The 20,090-nt window shown below is 37.2% G+C and overlaps 1 protein-coding gene and 1 pseudogene across 2 annotated transcripts in view; one reads left to right on the top strand and one right to left on the bottom strand.

The window, feature by feature from the left end:
* The window catches only part of LRBA (LPS responsive beige-like anchor protein), a 751,045-nt gene that overhangs the window by 175,931 nt on the left and 555,024 nt on the right, over positions 1-20,090 (bottom strand). For both annotated transcript variants that reach the window (XM_051819347.3, XM_051819348.3), the window contains exons 44-45: positions 4,821-4,961; positions 3,692-3,811 (exon numbers count right to left, since the gene is read on the bottom strand). In XM_051819347.3, coding sequence (XP_051675307.3) covers positions 3,692-3,811; positions 4,821-4,961 — 261 coding nt within the window. The remainder of the gene's footprint in view (positions 1-3,691; positions 3,812-4,820; positions 4,962-20,090) is intronic.
* Positions 10,540-11,164, top strand: LOC149124999 (large ribosomal subunit protein mL42 pseudogene; annotated as a pseudogene).

Below are 20,090 nucleotides of genomic sequence, written 5' to 3'. Positions count from 1 at the left end.
AGCTGGATTAGAAGCAGAGTAGGTGGGACTGCAAGTGGTGGCTTAACCTGCTGTGCTACAAGGCTCATCCCCCTGAATAGTTTCTTTGGGCAGAATAAAAAGCACTGGAAAGTCAGTTCTGAAATGGAATCACCAATGATGCAGAGAAATACAAATGAGTCCCCATCCAAACCTGAATAATGATAAATCATGCTAAAACACAAAAGTCTGCCTCAATAAAACCTGTTCTCTTTTTTCTCTGAAATAAAAATAATTCATATTTAACCTTCAATTGCATAGGAATAACCTTTACTTTTAGCAAAATTATTCTCTGAGTATTGGCATAATATACTAAATTGGGATTCCAAGATACTAGTTATAGCTTCCCTTAGCAAAAATGATTTAAGTGCTGGAAATGTTATTATTCTTTTTTTTTCTGAAAAGATTTTAATTAAATTTTCTATCTACCTTACAGGATTTCATTTTTGTAAAGTGCCACAAAAGCATTTTTGAGAATGTACACTCTATTAGGTACGCTTAGGGACACTCTCAAGTCCACTCAATAAAATGATTTCCACTACTCTACCTTCATAGCTCACTGTCCTCTCTCTACTGTTTAACCTTTTTAAATTATTTCTAGAAATTCCAACAAGGCAAGACAAAGAGGATAAGACTATTATTGGTGATTCCATCTGAAGTAAGATATCTGAATGAAATGTTTACATTTGACAGTGATTTAAATATATTGTTATATATTATTCTTATTATTAGATTTCTTTTTTAAAAATTTATTATTTATTCAAAAGGCAGATCTACAGAAAGAGCAAGAGATTGTCATATTTCTAAACTGTTAAAATAGAAAAAAAGCAGGATCACAGCTGGGCATTTAGTGCGGTAGCTTAAGGAAACGCTTGACACATCTGCATCCTCACATCCATCCTCACATAGAGTCCTGGCTGCTCCATTCTTGATCCAGTTTCCTGCTAGTGTGCACCCTTGGTGGCAGTAGATGATGGCTCAAGTATTTAGATCGGAGAGCCAGATGGAGCCCCGGGGCTCCTGGTTTCAGCCTGGCCCACCCCTGACAATTGTGGGCATCTATGGGGGTAAACCAATGGATGGAAATTCTCTCTCCCGTCTCCTTCTTTCTACCTTTCAAATAAAATGAAAATAAAGAAATTTAAAAGCTCCAATACTTTGTGATATACTCAAATATTTTTTAAAAATCAAGATGAGAGAGAGAGAGAGAGAGAGAGAGAGAGGCATGATGTCTATACAATACTGCTAGAAAACTAGAAATGACAATGGTACAGTAGCAACAAATACAAATCCTAGAATTTGTGTAGTAATAGAAAATTATTTTATTAAAGCCTATTGGGTCATTCAAAGGAAAGGGAGATGCATTTGAATTGCTATTTGTAAAGAAACAAAAATAAAGAAAAAAATACAGAAGGAGAAATGTAGACTGGCGCCACGGCTCACTAGGCTAATCCTCCACTTGCGGCGCCAGCACTCCAGGTTCTAGTCCCGGTTGGGGCACCAGATTCTGTCCTAGTTGCTCCTCTTCCAGTCCAGCTCTCTGCTGTGGCCTGGGAAGGCAGTGGAGGATGGCCAAGTCCTTGGGCCCTGCACCGGCATGGGAGACCAGAAGGAAGCACCTGGCTCCTGGCTTCAGATCAGTGCAGCGCGCTGGGCACAGCAGCCATGTGGGGGGCGAACCAACGGAAGGAAGACCTTTCTCTCTGTCTCTCTCTCTCACTGTCTAACTCTGCCTGCCCCCCCCCAAAAAAAAAAGAGAGAGAGAGAGAGAAGAAGGAGAAATGTAAAGGGGATCATGTGGTCCTTTTATTTTTGATGTTTTAGTTTTTACAGATTTCTTTTTTATGTTTCTATACAAGGGGTATTTTAAGGAAAGTCTTTGGGAGAATGGATCTGGACACATGCTGATCATATAATCTGGAGAGAAAAAGGTGGAGATGTAGGAAGAGAGACAAAACTACAAGGAGCTCTCATATATACCATTGTCCATCAACACATTAAGCAGGACTGTCTAATGCTGATAAAGGCAGAAAGCTGAAGGAATCTGCATTTTTCACAAAGTAGGGAAAATAATTCTTAAATTTATCACTTTTTTAATACTTACTATACCAAACCAAAATAAGAAAATATAACCGGATCATAGGATATTTTAAAAATGAAGGAATTTAGAAAGTAAAAATTCAGGTCTCTTTAATTTGATAACCACCACCCAGGCTTATCATTGTTTTCATGTATCTATAGCTCTTTTATTGATCAAAAATAAAATAAGAAATAAAATCACTTTGAGGTTAGAGGTAGATTTTAATAGCAATTATTAAATCTCTTACCTATTCTTATTTACCTTCATCTAATTTCCTATTTCAAATTATCTCCTGATACTTCTTAAAGAGGATGATATAGTTTCAAGAGTACATTATTAAGATTAAAAATATCCTGATAGACATTTTAATTATTTGGGGGGCCAGCGCTGTGACGTAGTGGGTAAAGCCACCACCTGCAGTACCTACATCCAATATGGGTGCCGGTTTAAGTCTTGGCTGCTTCACTTCTGATCCAGCTCCCTGCTAATGCACCTGGGACAGCAGCAGATGATGGTCCACGTGCTTGGGCCCCTGCACCCATGTGGGTGATCCGGAAGAAGCTCCAGGCTTTAGATTGGCTTAGCTCCAGCCATTGAGGCCATTTGAGAAGTGAACCAGTGGATGGAAGACTTCTCTCTCTCTGCCTCTGCCTCTCTATAACTCTGCCTTCCAAAAAACTTTGATATGAGCTATACTGTACTTTAAATAAAGTATGCGAATACATTTTTAGACTGTAAAATGTCATATCTAAAAGTAAGATACAATTATCATTATAATGAAATGGTTAAGGTACCATATCATAATAAACACACCAATAATGTAACTTCCATTTGAATCCAATATGTCTCATCTGGTACTTATCATTTTCTCTTATGTGGAATAATTACTTATGTATAAGTCATTTTATGATACTTTAGGAGCTTCAAAATCATAGGCACATTTTATTATAGTTAACAGCATCTAACATGGTACCTTGCAGAAAGACACTCAAGAAAATAGCATCCAGTAAGGACCAAATTAGCTACTGGGCAGGGGTTTTGATCTATACCAGTACAAGTGCATACAGATGAGAGCAGCTTTATTTCCCTTTAGTAATAATGTAATCTGATGCTAAGCAGGGTCTGGTGTGCATTCAATATCTGCAGTAGGTAAAATATGATTATCTTAAGTGTGGAGATGTGAGCTCTAAATACAGAGATTTTCTCATAGTATTTTTCAGACCATATTAACTTTACTCATTGAATCTGGAATTCCATTGAGCACGCTGCCTTCTGTGCCTTATATGCATACTACATTTCTCCTTCAACAGAAGATTCCAAGGAGGAAAGAAAAAACATTCTACAACTAGGAACACAGAGTGGGAAAAAGAAGGCAGACGGAGATACACAGGACAGACAGATAGACAGGCAGGGACAGACACACAGGAGAAAAATAGAGAGATTCAGTATGAAGCAGTTCTTGGCCACAGAATTGAGGCCTGATCTGATGAGGCTTATCTTCAGGCAATGGAGCTCAATGGGAGGACAGAAATGTCACTCAATACTGAGTGAACACATTGGCAAAAAAACCTGCAAACTGGAATATTTCTGTACCTTAATATCAGATGTATCACGCTGACTGTTTCTCCACGCTCTGGAAACTGATGAAAAAGTTCGATCTGCGTGATCAAATTTACCTCCTTGCAAATTTAGGAAATATGTTGTAAAGGGTTCCTGAAAAAATAAGCAATTAAAATTCATACCTTCCCTCAGGCGTAAGTTGCTTATTATAAATATTTACATATGAGCACTTTAATAACTAACGAGCATTAGCCAGTAATATATACTAGGTCTGGATGGGAGTTTTATCTAAATTGTTACATTAAGGTTCTTATTTTTGTTTCAGAAGAAATATTTCTAAGCATTTTCAAAATGTGGTATATGCAGCATTTTCTTCAGATGTTCTTGCTTTCTTAAAACAATTTATTGATAACATCAGACGTAAATTACATGCATTTTCTTTAGTACAGTGAAATTGTTCAATGTGTAATTTTCCTATTGTTATGGCTCAATATTTAATTAATGATTAAGAAAAGAAAAATGTTTGGAAGATTTAAAAGCCTCCTCTTAGTTAAAGAACACTTAAACACATATTAGTAGATAATTGCTTGAAATTAGCTAAGCACTATAAATTACTTCTAGGATTTATGTCTGGCTGTACCCTTCTAACAAGCTTTAATTAATGATGTGCTGCTAATGCCTTCCCAAAGAAATTACTTTCTAGTAGATGAATCACCTTTCAATTTTATAGAAAAATTTCTTGTTTAACCAATATATTATCAATACACACAGCACTGGCAACCTACAAACATATCTTACTCTATCTGGAGCAACTGAAGTTTCCAAAATACATGAACATCTGTCCGTGTTAATGAAATCTCATCTAGTTCTTATTCTAACAGACTACATTTGAAAAGAATCTATGTTACAATTTAGAATCTGGTAATTCAGCAAATTTATGGAAAAATATTTCACACAATTCTAGATAAAATATCTTTAAGGCAATTCTGTAGTAATATGTTAGAAAGTATATACCAAATGAGACACATAGTTATAACTAGAACCTAAATCATTTAAAAATATTTTTAGCATTCAAAAAAGACAATGATGATTTCTAATCACTGCATATTCTCTACAACACTGAATTTATTTAGTCATGGTTTATTATTCAAATGGAACTTACAATTCTTAGCAGCCATGCAAGAACAAAACTTGCAGTGGAGTAATGAGTTCCATAGTGGAACTTTGGAACTTGATCATCTTCCCATGATTCATAACGCTCTGCAAAGAACGCTGCTCTTTTGGGATTCAAAGCTCCTACCGGCTGTCAATGGAAAACAAACAAAAACATAAGTGTATCATCCTTTATTTCTTCCTTTCTTCTAATGTTATCCTATTAGAAAGTGTGAAAGTGAAGTTTTAAAAATATATAGAATTTCAGTGAAAACAAAGTGTTTCGTGTGAAGAATGGATGGAAAAACAAATTTATTTTTTAAGACAGGTTAAACATACATGTATGAGAGTAAGTGGATGGATAAACTTGTCATTTCTCCATAAGTCTAGTTTCTGTTGCAGATAGGTTTAATCAGCCCATAAGAATCCCATGGAGACAATTACATGAAGTGAATATTAACTCTGCAATATTTTGGGAAGCACCTATAAAATCCCATATAGTTAGCTGGAAGCAACAACCAGAAACAGAATCTTGAAACTGGAGGATTGACTTATAATGGGTTCAGAGGAGATGATGGAACAAAACTGGGGCAGGGGTGAAACGGAGTGCAGGGAAGAAAATGTGTGCAAAAGGGATTAAGATGTAACTAGAAATTTCTACTAGTATGAGTATACCAAAAACAATACATTGCGGTAGAGGTCCCAGAAGTAGTACAGCACAGTGGTAAAGAACCTGAGCTTGCTGGAATAATAATAACACCCACTTAGAAGGCTGTTTGAAAAGATAGAATGAGTGAGCACATTAAAGCCCTACAAACCAGGCCTGACAACATTCAATGAATACTATAATTTTTAAGATGATCTTTTAAGATTCAGGTAAACATCTGAATAAAATAATTGTATATAAAGAAGTTGGTATGTTATCTAGCACAAGAACAAAATCTCAATAAATATTATTTGGTATTACTATTGCCACTACCACTGTGATTCAGGAAATACGACTTCATTAAATAATATGCAAAATTTTGTGATTATGTACATGTATATTTTCTTAAGGAAGATAGAGCATTCTTCAGATTCTCAAAGGGTCTAGGACTCATAGAACATTAACATCACCTGCTTTAAATAACAGTTATTGCCCTAAAACATTTTGATCTCTAAAAAATCTCTATTCCTTATTCTTAAATACCAAGTCACTGAAAAAATATATATTATATTGTAAGATTACATAGTAAATATAGTACAGTCTTTTGCCTTACATATTTTGGTGAAATTCTGAGTTAGTCACTCCTCATTTATAAGAGACAGAAATATCTTTTTATGGCAGAAATGTTCAAACTAAATAAAAAACATTAATTTAATCATATATTCAGAAGTATTCTACTAAAAATGTAACAACACTCAGGCCAGTTTTTGATCTTTTTTTTCATGTTATGTGATTTTAAGCGCCATCCATCATTTTTTTCAAAACTTTTATTTATCTTTGGTACCATTCTCTTTCAAAACTTTGAATATAATCAATGACATTTAAAGCCATTCTTTAAATTTATAAGCAAATTTTTAAAATATTTAATTGATTACTATTTCAAGTTAGTGTCACAATCCACTAATTTTAAAATGCCATATTGTCAAACGTAAGTTTCTGTATAAAAATTATATTTGATTTACTAAATGTACACCAGTGAAAAATGGAACCAACTCTCAGACTTCTTTCTTTGTTACAGAATCAATTTGGAAAGCCTTTAAATATATTTTAGTTGTTGTCCCTGAAGGCTAAGCCATACAAAAGGAAAGAAAGAAGAAATAAAATCATTGGAAGACAAATTATACAAATTAAAAATGGAATCAATGCTCCTTTTGTATGGTTCTGCAGCATATTAAGCACTCACTTTATCTGCTCCTATTTTTATTACTCTCCAAATGAGTACCCCCCCAAAAAAATCAATAGTTATAGAATCACGTTTCTTGAATATAATGCTAAAACCAATTAGGATTGATTTCACTAGAGTCTGAAAAAAAATGGCATCACGCAGAGATCCATGTAGGTAGAACCCACAGTATTGATTCCAGCTGTTATTGTTACAGTTGGTTTCTGAAATCTTCTATAGGACAGCTATCAAGACATACCACATTTATTTGCAAGCATATAAAAAAGAAGTCCCCAAATAAAAGAAGGGTAAAAAAAAAAAAAAAGAAAAAGACCAGTGGAGCTGTGCAATGACAATGATACACTATCAGCTTACTCAGAGAAGTTACAGTGGGAATACACACATTGAATTATACATTACGCGAAAGCGCTGATTTATTGTGGTAATAACATCCACCTCATTAAAAGATTCTGCTTTGCTGCAGTTGGAAGGCTACATATTGTTTACTGCTATAAATTAATGGCAGTGCAAAGAAGACTGTGGAACCGTCCTAACAATAGATCTGTAATGACAGTGCTGTATATCACAGCTTCCTCGGCAGCTTCATAATAAAATGGAGACAATGTATTGAGCTAATACATTCTACCATGCTGGCCCATATTTTCCTGACAACTGCTTTAAAAGATGAGCTGAACCCAACTATGTTATAATGCTGCAAAACATTTAACTAAGCAAGAGTCAGTCACACACCAAAGTGCATCCAAGCATTTTAAACCATTGTCTAAATCAGCATTTCAAGATGTTTATTCATCACTGTAAAAGAACCAAAAGTAAATGCTGATGGTTCCTCTTACTTATACAGTCTATTAAGAGTAACAATTGCAAGGCAATACAAGAAGATGCCTACCTCTTTCATCCTATACAGAGCTCTTTACAATTTAAAAAGCTGGCCACAGTGTTTTTTTAAATCAGCAAAATTTTAAAGGGAGACAGCCAAAAATACTGGTCATTAAAAATGGTCACAACTTCTTAGAAAAAAATCAACAAAAAAGTAGGTATTGATTAGAAAATATAAAAGTTGGTGTAATTCAAGTTCATACCCTTGAAAACATAAATTTTCTTAGGATATACAAATAATTTTAAACACTACAAAAAGCTAACAGATAGGATTAAACAAGATTTTTGAACTGTGTAAAACAAAATAAATCTCAATGGTATGAAAAATAGGTTCAAATAAAACAGAATAATTTAAAATGTAGAGTATCAGAATTAGCAACAGAGACACTATATTAAAAAATAGAAATAAGAACTTGAATTAAAGTTGGAAAAGACAAATTACAGAAAACAAGAAAAACAAAACTCTTAAAAATGGAAGGAATAGGGACCAGCACTGTGGCATAGCAAGTAAAGCTGCCGCCTGCAGTGCTGGCATCCCATACAGGCACCAGTTTGAGTCCCGACTTCTCCTCTTCCGATCCAGCTCTCTGCTATGGACTGGGAAAGCAATAGAAGGTGGCCCAAGTCTTTGGGCCACTGCACCCACGTGAGAGATCTGGAAGAACTCCAGGCTTCTGGCTTCAGATCATCCCAGCACCAGCCATTGCAGCCATCTGGAGCGTGAACCAGTGGATGGAAGACCTCCCTTTCTCTCTCTCTTTCTCTCTGCCTCTGTAACTCTGCCTTTCAAATAAATAAATAAATCTTAAGGAAAAAAAAAAAAAGAAATGGAAGGAATAAACCGCCCTAAAGATATCACTATAATCAGGATATTTTAAGAATATCATAAATAGCAAAGATGACATCTGTAGCAAGTATTTTGCTTTCAAGATAGTACTGATATTTCTGATACTTTTTAAAACAAAGTATACAGAAAATTATTTTAATGAGTTTGTAAGAATATTACAATAAAAACATATTTTATTACCTTCTTTGAAAGATGTAATTTTGTCAGTTAACAACAATATTAAATGTAAAGTGCCTAGGTCAGCGCCTGACACAGAGTAAGTTATCAACCATAATAAAAATAATTACTTCTCAGGTTATTTGATTAAGATAAAAAAAATCACTGAAGTCTATTAAGAAAGAACACAATTAAACATCACAGCCCTTTAATATAAAAACAGGAAAAAGACCATATAGTATTGTGTATTATCTATCAGGAACCTAATTATACACAAAAGTCCCAATCAGCCGAAGTTCCTTACCTCAAGAACATAATGAAAAATAAAACTACTTCGGAAAAAATCCAAAAGCCTACAAATTTTGCTATAGAACATCCAGCCAGTTAGAATCATCTTTTATTATTTTACTTACAACAGTTTTGGGGGCTGGCAAGCAAGTTGAGCCACCACCTGTAATGCCAGCATCCCATATAAGTCCCAGTTCGTGTCCTAGCTGCTTCACTTCTTCCTGTCCAGCTCCCTGCCAAGACAGCTGAGAGGGCAGCAGAGAGTGGCCCAAGTGCTTGGCCCCTGCCAGCCACGTAGGAGGACCCTGGCCTAGCCCTGGCTGTTGCAGCTATTTGGGGTGTGAACCAGCAGATGGAAGATCTCTCTCTGTCTCTTTCTCTCTGTCACTCTGCCATTCAAATAAATAAATCTTTTTGTAAAAAAGTTTTAGATTCTCTGACCCCTTTAATGGCACAGACTCATCTAATTATAATAAAAGCTGCAAAAAGAAAAAGTATCTATTTTTCCCTTTCTTGTCTTAAATTTTAAGAACTGTTACTTGAAGTTATCTAATAAAGAACTCAAGCTTACATTTTCTAATTCACAATACATGATAAGATTATGCATTTTCACAAAAACTACGATAGGTACACACCCCTATTTTATTTCGGAGGCACACAGACACAGAAATAGAGAAGGGCAGACCATCAGATGGTCCACTCTGCAAACACCCACATAGCAGAGGCTGGGCCAAGCAAAAGCCAGAAGCCGGGAACTCAGTCTGGGTCTCCCACTGAGTGGGAGGGACTCAGTTACTTGAGTTGCCATCTGCTGCCTCCCGGGGTGTGCATCAGCAGACAGCTGGAATGTGGACTGCAGTCAGGACTCCAAACCAGGTACTCACTCAGACATGGGAAATGGGCATCCCAAGCATCACCATAACTGCTAGACCAAACACCTACTCCATTCATATTTTAATAAGAGAAATGAAGTATCTTAAGTAATCTAGCTCAAAATCAACTTAAACCTAGGAGACTCAAACCAAACATTTACAATTCTCTCTTTGGGCCATTTTACCTATCAAAAATGATCGCATTACAAGTTGGTTTTCCTAATTTCAGTACACTCCTATCATTTCTGTTTTTCAAATGTGATCTTTATTTAACAGGTTGATTTAAAAGACTAATATCTGTAAAGTGCTTAGATGAGCTCGAGATGAAGAAAACAATCAAGTGTAGCTGCCAGTAATGTTATTATCAACACCATAATGCTTTCCTTCTTTTGAAAGTTCTGTAGGAACTGCTACAATTTCTTTCAATCTCCAGAAACTGAAGTTCAAATTCCTGAATCATGCTCATAGTTACCGAAGGCAAGGAAGTGGTAGGGAATCAGCAAGAAATCTCAGAAATTCTACAAGGCAAAGATCCCCTGGAGTTAACAAACTTCTCTTTAAAATCTAGATGTCTCAAAGGGTTTTTCACATGTTTCTATAAAGGCTTGCTTTGGGAAATCAATAAACCCCAACATACAGGGATGAGAAGAGAAGGAGGTGAAAGAGAAAGAAAAAAAAGACAACCCAGGGGCAGAAGATTCTGAAACAGGGCCCTTGGAGACACTAAAGGACAACAGGGTAGAGAAGAGAGGTCAGAAGTGCAAAGGGACACAGAAGATGTTAGGCCCAGGCAGCGAAAACACCTGACCTAGCTAGAGGCAGATTTTAAAACTAGTTTTTCCTTCAGAACCTCTTTTCTTCATATCGCCTGATAAATATCTTGCTACATCATGGTAGCAGTAGCAGTAAAATGGGTGATACCCAAGAAAACTATTTTGAAATGCTTACTTCCAAGCCAAACCGAGTTTTATATTGGGTGTGTCATAAATCTATAAATTCTTCTCTTCCAGATGACTATCAGCAAAGTAGAGCTTGCCTTGACATCTGGTGGAAGGTCAACTGGATGCTATCGCCCTTCCTGACATCCTTTCCACCACACAAAACCTATCCCGCCACAGATCCTGTGCATAATCATAAAGAGACACAGGATCAAGTGCTCAAAGCCAGATTAGAAGAAAACAGAGGAACATCTTGAGCAAGAACCCATGAGAGAACAACAAAGCAAAATGTTCTTTACTGTGAAGCACTGTTGGGATCCTCGTGGACAGTATCACCGTTGCCGTAGAAAGTGGATCCTCCAAAAACACGGATGAGTACAAGGTTCTCAAGGGAATCAAAGAGAAATGGACACCAAGAATCATTTGCCATTTGAGAAAGTACAATCTACTGCATTCACTAGTACATTATTTAGTAAAATAATAAAATACCTTCTTATATAAAAAATTAAAGAGGGGGTTTGGGAAGGGGTTCAGGAACGGGACGCAAATGAGCATGAGCAATCTGTAATGGCGCTCAGGCTCTCGATGACCAACTCAAAGACATCTGCCGGTATCATCTGCATGTGGAGTGACTTAGGACACTGGAAATATCCTTTAATTCTGTGATGACAGATAGAGCCTGTCTTACAATATTTAAGAGGCTGTGTGCAAATAAGGGTTATCCATTATTTTATTCCTGCCTGAAAGTAGGGTAGGTGAACAGCCATTCAAAGAGAGCCACTGCAAAGTGAAGGCAAAAGATGAGAACAGAGTAAGCAACAAGATGATTTAACTCAATGCTCCCTTATAGGTCTATGTTGTAAAAACGTCAAGATAAAGGACAGAGTATTGTAAATTAAGTGTAAGGTATCTGATTAAATGAACAGAAACAAAACAAAAAAACCTCTGAATTCAGAGGATTGAAGAGGCTATCAGGAAATGTTACATCATAGATACCTATTCTTAATCAAGACATAAGGATCAGGTTTGGAAAAGCTCCAGGAAAAAAAAAACAAAAAAAAAAAACTGTGGCATATAGATCATTCTATGCGATAATATCGTGATATAAGCAAAGGTTGTAAAAGTCTTACACAAGTCACAGCATCATCTTCACAACTTCATAATATATGGACCTATTAGCATTCTCAATTTGTAAATGAAAAAAACTGAGTTTTGGAGTAGTGAAGTGAACAGATTAGCAATGGTTGGTTACCTAGATAGTAGCAGCAACAAGATTTGAAGCCATCTCTAACCAAACTTATAAGCAAATCTTAGAATGATTTGGGTTGGTGGGTTGATAAAAAATATATATATATATTGGGCCTGAACTAGCAAGTCCATTAGAAGTCTTTCATGGGAGTTTTAGATTAAATTCCCTTTCTAAAAATTATTACTAAAGTTTTTTCTCTACCTAATGTCTCTGTATGTCGATTTAGATGACAGCTGAAGAAATGGAAGGAAAGCAGTGCATATTTTATCTTGGGAATAGACATAAGGAACAAAAAACATAGGTGTTCTCACCTAAATTTACAGTGTTATGTCCCTCTTTTTTTTTTTTTAGTTTTTTTTTAGTTTTTTTTTTTTTAATTTACTTGAGAGAGAGGGTTACAAACAGTGAGAGGGAGAGACAGAGAGAAAGGTCTTCCACCCACGGTTCACTCGCCAAATGACTCCAACAGGCAGAGCTGGACCAATCCAAAGCCAGGAGCCAGGAGGCTCTCCTGTGTCTCTCATGCAGGTTCAGGGCTCAAGTGTTCAGGCCATCTTCTACTGCTTTCCCAGGCCACAGCAGAGAGCTGGATCGGGCAGAGGAGCAGCCAGGACTAGATCTGGTGCCCAGACGGGATGCCGGCACTGCAGGCAGAGGATTAACCTGCCATAGTGTCGGCCTCCCTTCTTAACTTTCATATTTGTATCCCCACCTCCATGAAGCCAAATGAGAGTCTTTAATTCTCTGTGTTGCTGAAGCTGTTTAAAGAACCCAGTGAATTTTATGCTGGTTGTCTCCACCACCTGCGTTCCCCCATCCTCTAATGAGGAAAATAAACAAATAGCCCCTGTCATTTAGCAGCATTGCCACTATTGGGGGGTGCAGCAACTATTTTGCTTTGGTTGTATCAGCTCTTTTATCTAAATGACAAGTATAACAAGCAGCTTGATCAGCATTTTTACACAACCTTGGCTTGTAGGGTATTTCGTTCTATGCTATATATGGCTGAAATGGTTTGGCACTTATCTTCCACACTCTAGACTTTATTTAATATTGTCAAGAAAAAATTTCATCAGCATACTTCTGTGGCTTTTAGAGTTAACAAATAGGCATTTTTTGTTTTCAAGTATCAGAGCCCTTTTTACTCCCTTGAAAATATACTTACAAGTGGTGTTAAATATATATCTACTGTACCATTTCAATTTTATGAACACATCTTGGGAAAAAGAAAGTATTCCATTTTACTTATTGTGCCTATGTAGAATCTAAATCATTTGAAATGCTCACATTGGTAGAGTTAGCAGTGATGCCTTCATAATTCTATGTTATTCAGCTACAGTTAGCATGAAGCAATTTTTACTACTGATTTTTATCTGAGTTTGAGAAAGTCACATAAATTGATGAAAACAGTCCAATAACCCAAAGCCAGGGTATAAGTAAATACCAGGAAGAACCCAAGAAATAGTCCCAAAAATCCAAGGACTGTCATGAAAATGATAAACACCATAAAGGCCCAATGCAGATGTGACAAAATCTGTCCATTTGCAGATAGATTCACCAACCATTTAAAGAACCAGTTAATGCCATTGAAATCAAGGAACTCATCCACAGAGTTTTATAATGGGTTATTGGTAACATAATGTTCCACTAGCATCTATAAGCTGGGTACATAAAACTAAAAATTACTTGAAGAATATTCAGCTTTTAAAATCCCCTTTGTATTTACTTTGAAAGACATATGAATATAACAAAAGTGTTTCAAATGGGGAAAAGTATATTCAATGCTTCCAATCCAGCTTCCTGATGATGTGCTTGGGAAGGCAGTAGAGGATAGCCCAAGTCATTGGGCCTCAACACCCATGTGGGAGACCAGGATGAAGCTCCTGGTTCCTGGCTAAGGCCAGGCCCAGCCCTGGCTATTCTTGCCACTAGAGGAGCAAACTAGCAGATGGAAGATTCTCTCTCTTTCTCTCTCTCTCTTTGTGTAACTCTGCCCTTCAAATAAATAAAAAATAAATCTTTTTAAAAAATTCCTCATCAGATTAAAAAAAACTATCAGTGGATCTCAAATATCAGACAAGGAGGTCAAATTATTATTGTGCAAGTGTAACTGGAGATAGGTGGTGCCTTCCAGGAGAAAGGGATTACTGGAATCAATTTAGTGAGATAATCAATTTAGTGAGATAATCTCTAATAGGAGCTCAACAGTAGAGACTATAATTCTCATGACTCAAGAAAAGCCACAGATCATACATAAAGCTAGGAAATGTCGCTAACACTTTGGGAGTTGATTTCTAGCAACGTGAGGCTTGACAGGCTGATGACTAAGGGTTAAAGGCAGTTACATCGCCAGAAAAAAGCCCACTCCTGACAAGGAAGGGTCAGTGACTCTCAAACTCCACAATCCCCAGCTGCAGCACTTGCACCACCCGTCCAGCGCCTGTAACCCTCCCCAGTGCTGCTCTGATGGTGGTTCTGACAGACAATGGTTACGCGAAATACTCTAACTGGACAAAACTAGAGCAGCCAGATTATTGGCAAAAGAATTTACTCCACTGACGGAGAAATGAGTCAAAAATGAAAAGGCCCATTAAATTGGTAAATATTCTCTAAAATTTACCTTACTTTCCCTGTGCAACTGGGATGGTTATCATCACATAAAACTCACCTTTTCACCCTCTTTTACATTAACACTTAATTGTATCTTTCCTCTACAACTGCAATCTCAGACATATTTGGTGAAGTGGGTAAATTTAGTCATTTGATGGTAGGAGAGTGTTAATCACCATTTATGAGGCACCACCCATCAGCTAGTGAAGCTCAGATTTAGGTATCAGTGGCCCTGGCCACCACATATAGTAGCTAGATATGGCTTTGGACTGGTTCTAGCACATGAGATAAAAAATAAAACACAAGGTAGGCATTGTGGCAAGGTGGATTAAGTGGAAGCTTGTGACACCCTCCTCCCACACCGGAGATCCAGTTTGAATACCAGCCACTCCGCTTCAGCTTCCTGCTAATGTGCTTGGGAAACAGGAGATGATCCCTCAAATAGCATAGTTCCTACTACCCAAGTAGGAGACACGGATGGAATTCTTGGCTCCTGACTTTGGCCTGGCCCAATCCTGGCTGATGCAGCCATTTTGGGAGTAGCATCCACATTTCTGAGCATATAATATGATTTACCTCCCAGTATCTGTTCTTCTTTCACAAATAAAGCAGAATCATAAATATACTCTAAAGAGAGGAAGATAAAGGGAGACTAAGTACAGAGAGCTAATGTGTGGAATGAAAAACAGCAAGAAGATAAGATAAATTTAAACTAATCATGTCATAAAATTACACTAAATGTAAATGGTCTCAAAACCCCACTTGAAACGTAGAATCAGGGCGGGTTTTGGCCTGGAATGTGTTAGAGGGCCTGGTCTGAGTCCCAGCTCCTCAACTTCTCATCCAGCTTCCTGCTAATGTGCATCCTGGAAGGCAGCAGGTGATGGCTCAAATACTTGGGTTCCTGCCACCCACGTGGAAGACCTGAATAAAATGGGGTCCTGACTGTGGCCTGGCTGAGCCCTGGCTGTTGTAGGCATCTGAATAGTGAACCAGCAGATGGAGGATTTTTCTCTATCTGTCTCTGTACCTTTCAAATAAAATGAAAAGTAAGTAAATAAACAATTTTTTAAAATTTAGGGGTGGGCACAGTGGCATGATGGTTGTGGCAAGCTGCCACTTGGTATGCTCACATCCGATACTAGAAAGCCAGATCATGCTGTAGCTACTCTGCTTCCAATCCAGATTCCTGCTAACATGCCTGGGAAGGCATCAGATATCGGCCCCAAGTTCTTAAATCTCGGCTACCCACATGGGAGACCTGGCTGCTGCAGGCATTGGGGGAGTGAACCAGAAGATGAAAGATCTTTCTCTCTCTGTTTCTCCATCTCTCTCTGTAATATTTCAACTAAATAAATAGATCTTAAAAAAAAAAAAACTCATTTTGTCATGTAAGCATTATCCTGATGCCAAAACTACAAAGACGTTACAGACATACCCTTCAAGAATATAGATTCAAAAATTCTTAATATCAGAACACCAGATCCACATATTCATTAAGAGGATAATACATCATACTCTGGTTTATCTAAGGAATGAAAAACTCCAAAATCAATCAATATAATTCAGTATATTAATAATTTTTTAAAATGATATAATCACAATCATCTTCAGAAAAAGCATTTGACACATTCAGTACCCAATTATGATGAAAACTCTCAATAAACTAGGAATAGAGGGGAGCTTACTCAAGCTAATGAAGAGTATCTACAAAAATACCTGAATTTAATATTGCACTTAACAGTGAAAGACTGAATGCTTTTCTTCCCGAGACCAAAGGCAAGACACTCTCAGCACTACAGACCAGTTGATACAGTGCAATGAGTCTTCATTCCCTGATGCTATTTTCATTTTTTAAAAGATTTATTTATTTGAACATCAGAGCTATAGAGAGAGGGGAAGAGAGAGGTAGCGTAAGAGACAGAAAGATCTTCCATCTGCTGGTACACTCCGTAGATGGTCACAATGGCTAGAGTTGGCCCAGGCCAGAGCCAGGAGCTTCTTCTGGGTCTCCCATGTGGATATAGGGGCCCAAGCACTTGGGCCATCTTTTGCTGCTTTTTCTAGGCCATTAGCAGGGAGCTTGATTGAAAGTGGAGCAGCCAGAACCTGCTACACCACCATGGCACCCCTAACCCAAGGCACATAACTTGTTAGATTTCAGAGGTTCGCAGCTGATGGGCATTTTGCCTCAGGGTGAAATACACTTTTGTTTTACTCTCACAAAATCTGACTTAGATGACATTTTTTAAAAAAGATTATTTATTTGAAAGTCAGAATTACAGAGAGAGTGAGAGACAGAGAGAGAAATCTTCCAACTGCTAGTTCACTCTCCACAGGACCAAAGTGGCCAGGACTGGGAAAGGCAGGAGCCATGGGCTTCATCTGGTTCTCTCCACATGGATGCAGGAGCCCAAATAAGTGGGCCACATTCCACTTCTTTTCCAAGGCATATTAGCAGGGAGCTGGATGGGAAGTAGAGAAGCTGGGACATGAACTGGTGCCATATTGGACCCCAACGTCACAGGTGGTTTTACCTGCTACACCACAACTCCGGCCCTCCTATGTTTGTTTTTGTAGAAAGTACTATAAAAGCTCTATATAAAGCTGACTAATAGGCCGGCACCGCGGGTTCTAGTCCTGGTCGGGGCTCCGGATTCTGTCCCGGTTGCCCCTCTTCCAGGCCAGCTCTCTGCTGTGGCCCGGGAAGGCAGTGGAGGATGGCCCAGGTGCTTGGGCCCTGCACCCCATGGGAGACCGGGAAAAGCACCTGGCTCCTGGCTCCTGCCATCGGATCAGCGCGGTGCGCCGGCCGCAGCGCGCCAGCCGCGGCGCCCATTGGAGGGTGAACCAATGGCAAAGGAAGACCTTTCTCTCTGTCTCTCTCTCTCACTGTCCACTCTGCCTGTCAAAAAAAAAAAAAAAAAAGCTGACTAATATTAATTGAGTTTAGCAAGGTTACAGAATACAAGATAAATTTTAAAAATTTAGTTGTATCTCTATACTATATGAACAAGGGCATTAAAAAATGTAAATAGCATTAAAAATATCAATTTTTTAGGATAAATTAAACACATATAGTCAAGTGCCAAACAATGATACTTGGGTCAACATTTTGTCAAAGATGGATCCATATGATTATATCATCTACTGACATCGTAGGTGGCTTAAGTTTGTGTAGGTAAACTCTATTATTTTCCCACAACAACAAAAACCCCTGCCACTATGCTGCATTTCACAGAATCTATTTTCATCATTAAGCAATGTGTAGGTGTATAAATACTGTTAGCTATAAATTACAAAACACTGCAGAGAAATTAAACAACTAAACAAATGGAAGAGGTATATTCATGAATTGGAAGATTCAATACTGTTAATATATTATTTTTACTCAAAATGGCTTATAGATTCAATGCAATCTCAATAAAAATTTTAGCAAGTTTTTTGTTTTAATTAGCAATTGGCAAGTTAATTCTCAAAAACAGAAGTTCAAGAACAGTCAAACAATTTTGAAAAAGAGAAATATAGGTGCAGGGGTCACATAACCTGCTTTCGTGACTTACTATAAACTACAGTAACCAATGCAGTATGACACTTACAGAAAGACAGATATATTGATATATACAGATATACAGAATACAGAGTCTAGAAAGAGACCTAGATACAAGCACATTTTAAAAAAAATGCATTGAAAATTGGATTAAAAGATGGGTTTATTTTTGGCACAAGGATAAAGTCTTGCACATTTAATGGTACAGATGGAATATATGACTTTGAAAATCATTGAGCAATTATTGCTGGAGGTTAGAGATTCCATGCACATTATAATACACATTTTCCATTAACTTTAAAAAAATTCTTTATCTGAGAAGCAGAGATACCAAAAGAGACAAAGAGCATGTGGAGTTAAATTAGTACTGCTACACGAATAAAACAATTCATTTATAAATAATAATAATAAACAGTCACTACTCCACATCACAGTAACTTAGCACGACTAGAGAATAAATACTTAACTTTGAGAAGGATTACTGACTGGCAGTGTGTTGCTGGTGAATGTCAGGATTATTCATCACCCTGACAGTAATATTAACCACAATCCATTTCAGTTGCTTCAGTTTATCATTTTCTGACTAATGTTAGAAAACAATGTCATTGAAGGCTGCTTAAATTAAGTGTAGGGTTAACCTCTATTAGAACCATTCAAAAACTTCTACTACAAGGTAAGTTCTAGTAGAAAATAAAATCCATTACATAGAATGCCAACACACAGTTATGTCACACAACATAACTGAAGACCATTTAAAAAGCACATCTTATACAAATCCTCCAAATGCACTATCATATCCATACATACACACAGTCAGAGGTTATTTCAAAATGCTTGTGGGAAAATAAAATTAAAAGATGTTTATTTTGACACAAAAACATTTCAAAAGCTGTGCAGTTTTATTCATAACATTCACTTCCCATTAACTTTTTGAAGACCCATATGAGAGTGTGCGTGTGCATTTCTATATACAAATATATATAAATAACACATGTCTCTTCACACTTTGCTGAACTTAGTGTTAAATTCTTGAAAGAGCATTGCATAGACATATTTTAAATTCATAAACCCATATTGAACAGGTTTGAAAAGGTCACCGTACTTGAAAATTTTCTTTAGGGTTATATGAAATAAATAACAATTTGCTAAATAGAACCCTCAAATTAAGCATTTTGGATAGGTCTCCACATTTACAAATGGAAGAAAGCTGCCATGAGTCTATTTAAATCCAAAGATTCTCTATCTAGTCCTCTAATTTTACCTTTCCAGGCTATTTTTCCTACACCATCCTAATATTCTTCTTAGGGTATATCTGTAATTAGGTCCTAACTCTTAACTAATTTTATTACTGCTCACCATTTTTCTTACTCCATTAATGCAACATTTTTTTCCTTGCTGAGGCCATTTATTCATGGTCTTGTTTTTTAAGGTTTCTTCTCCTTCTTAAATTCCTTGTTTTTTTCCAGTCTCTATTTATTTTCCTATTTGCTTTAGTCTTTGTCATCTTTCACAGCAGAGATTGTCTTTAAATGTTAATGCCTGGCTGTAGCTTCATTTTTAAGAACAAAGCACACAGTGTGAACTGGTAGACTTCTCTGAAGGGAAATCAGCTGAGCTCCAAGCATGATCCCTATAATCATTAGCATTTCTAGTCTTCTCTCTTGAGCAGGTCAGCATGCCCAAAGAGTGATACAACCTTTGCCTTATGGGGTGGAGCTGGTATAAGTTTGGCTGCCAGAGTCCTGGTAGTAAGAGAGCCAAAGGGACCCAGGAGCCTTCACCTTTCAGTACTTAAGACTTTCAGTTAATCCTGTTTTCCACCCTTGACCTTAAACCCCACCTCTGCTGTTCTTGGTGCTCTCCCATCGGAAACTTCTCTGGTAGAAGTTTCCCCAAAAGTGAATCTCTTGCCTTTTGTTAATAGGGAAGGGAAGTTGAATTAAGGAAAGAGTGTTTTTACAAAGCAAGTATTCAATCTAATTTTCCATGTTACTTATGGTCATAC

The sequence above is a fragment of the Oryctolagus cuniculus genome, chromosome 8 (assembly GCF_051225735.1).
Source record: "Oryctolagus cuniculus isolate XC-2025 breed Fujian yellow rabbit chromosome 8, ASM5122573v1, whole genome shotgun sequence".
Classification (NCBI taxonomy): domain Eukaryota; kingdom Metazoa; phylum Chordata; class Mammalia; order Lagomorpha; family Leporidae; genus Oryctolagus; species Oryctolagus cuniculus.
The sequence above is the reverse complement of the archived record's forward strand: the minus strand, read 5'-3'. Positions and strand labels throughout refer to the sequence as shown.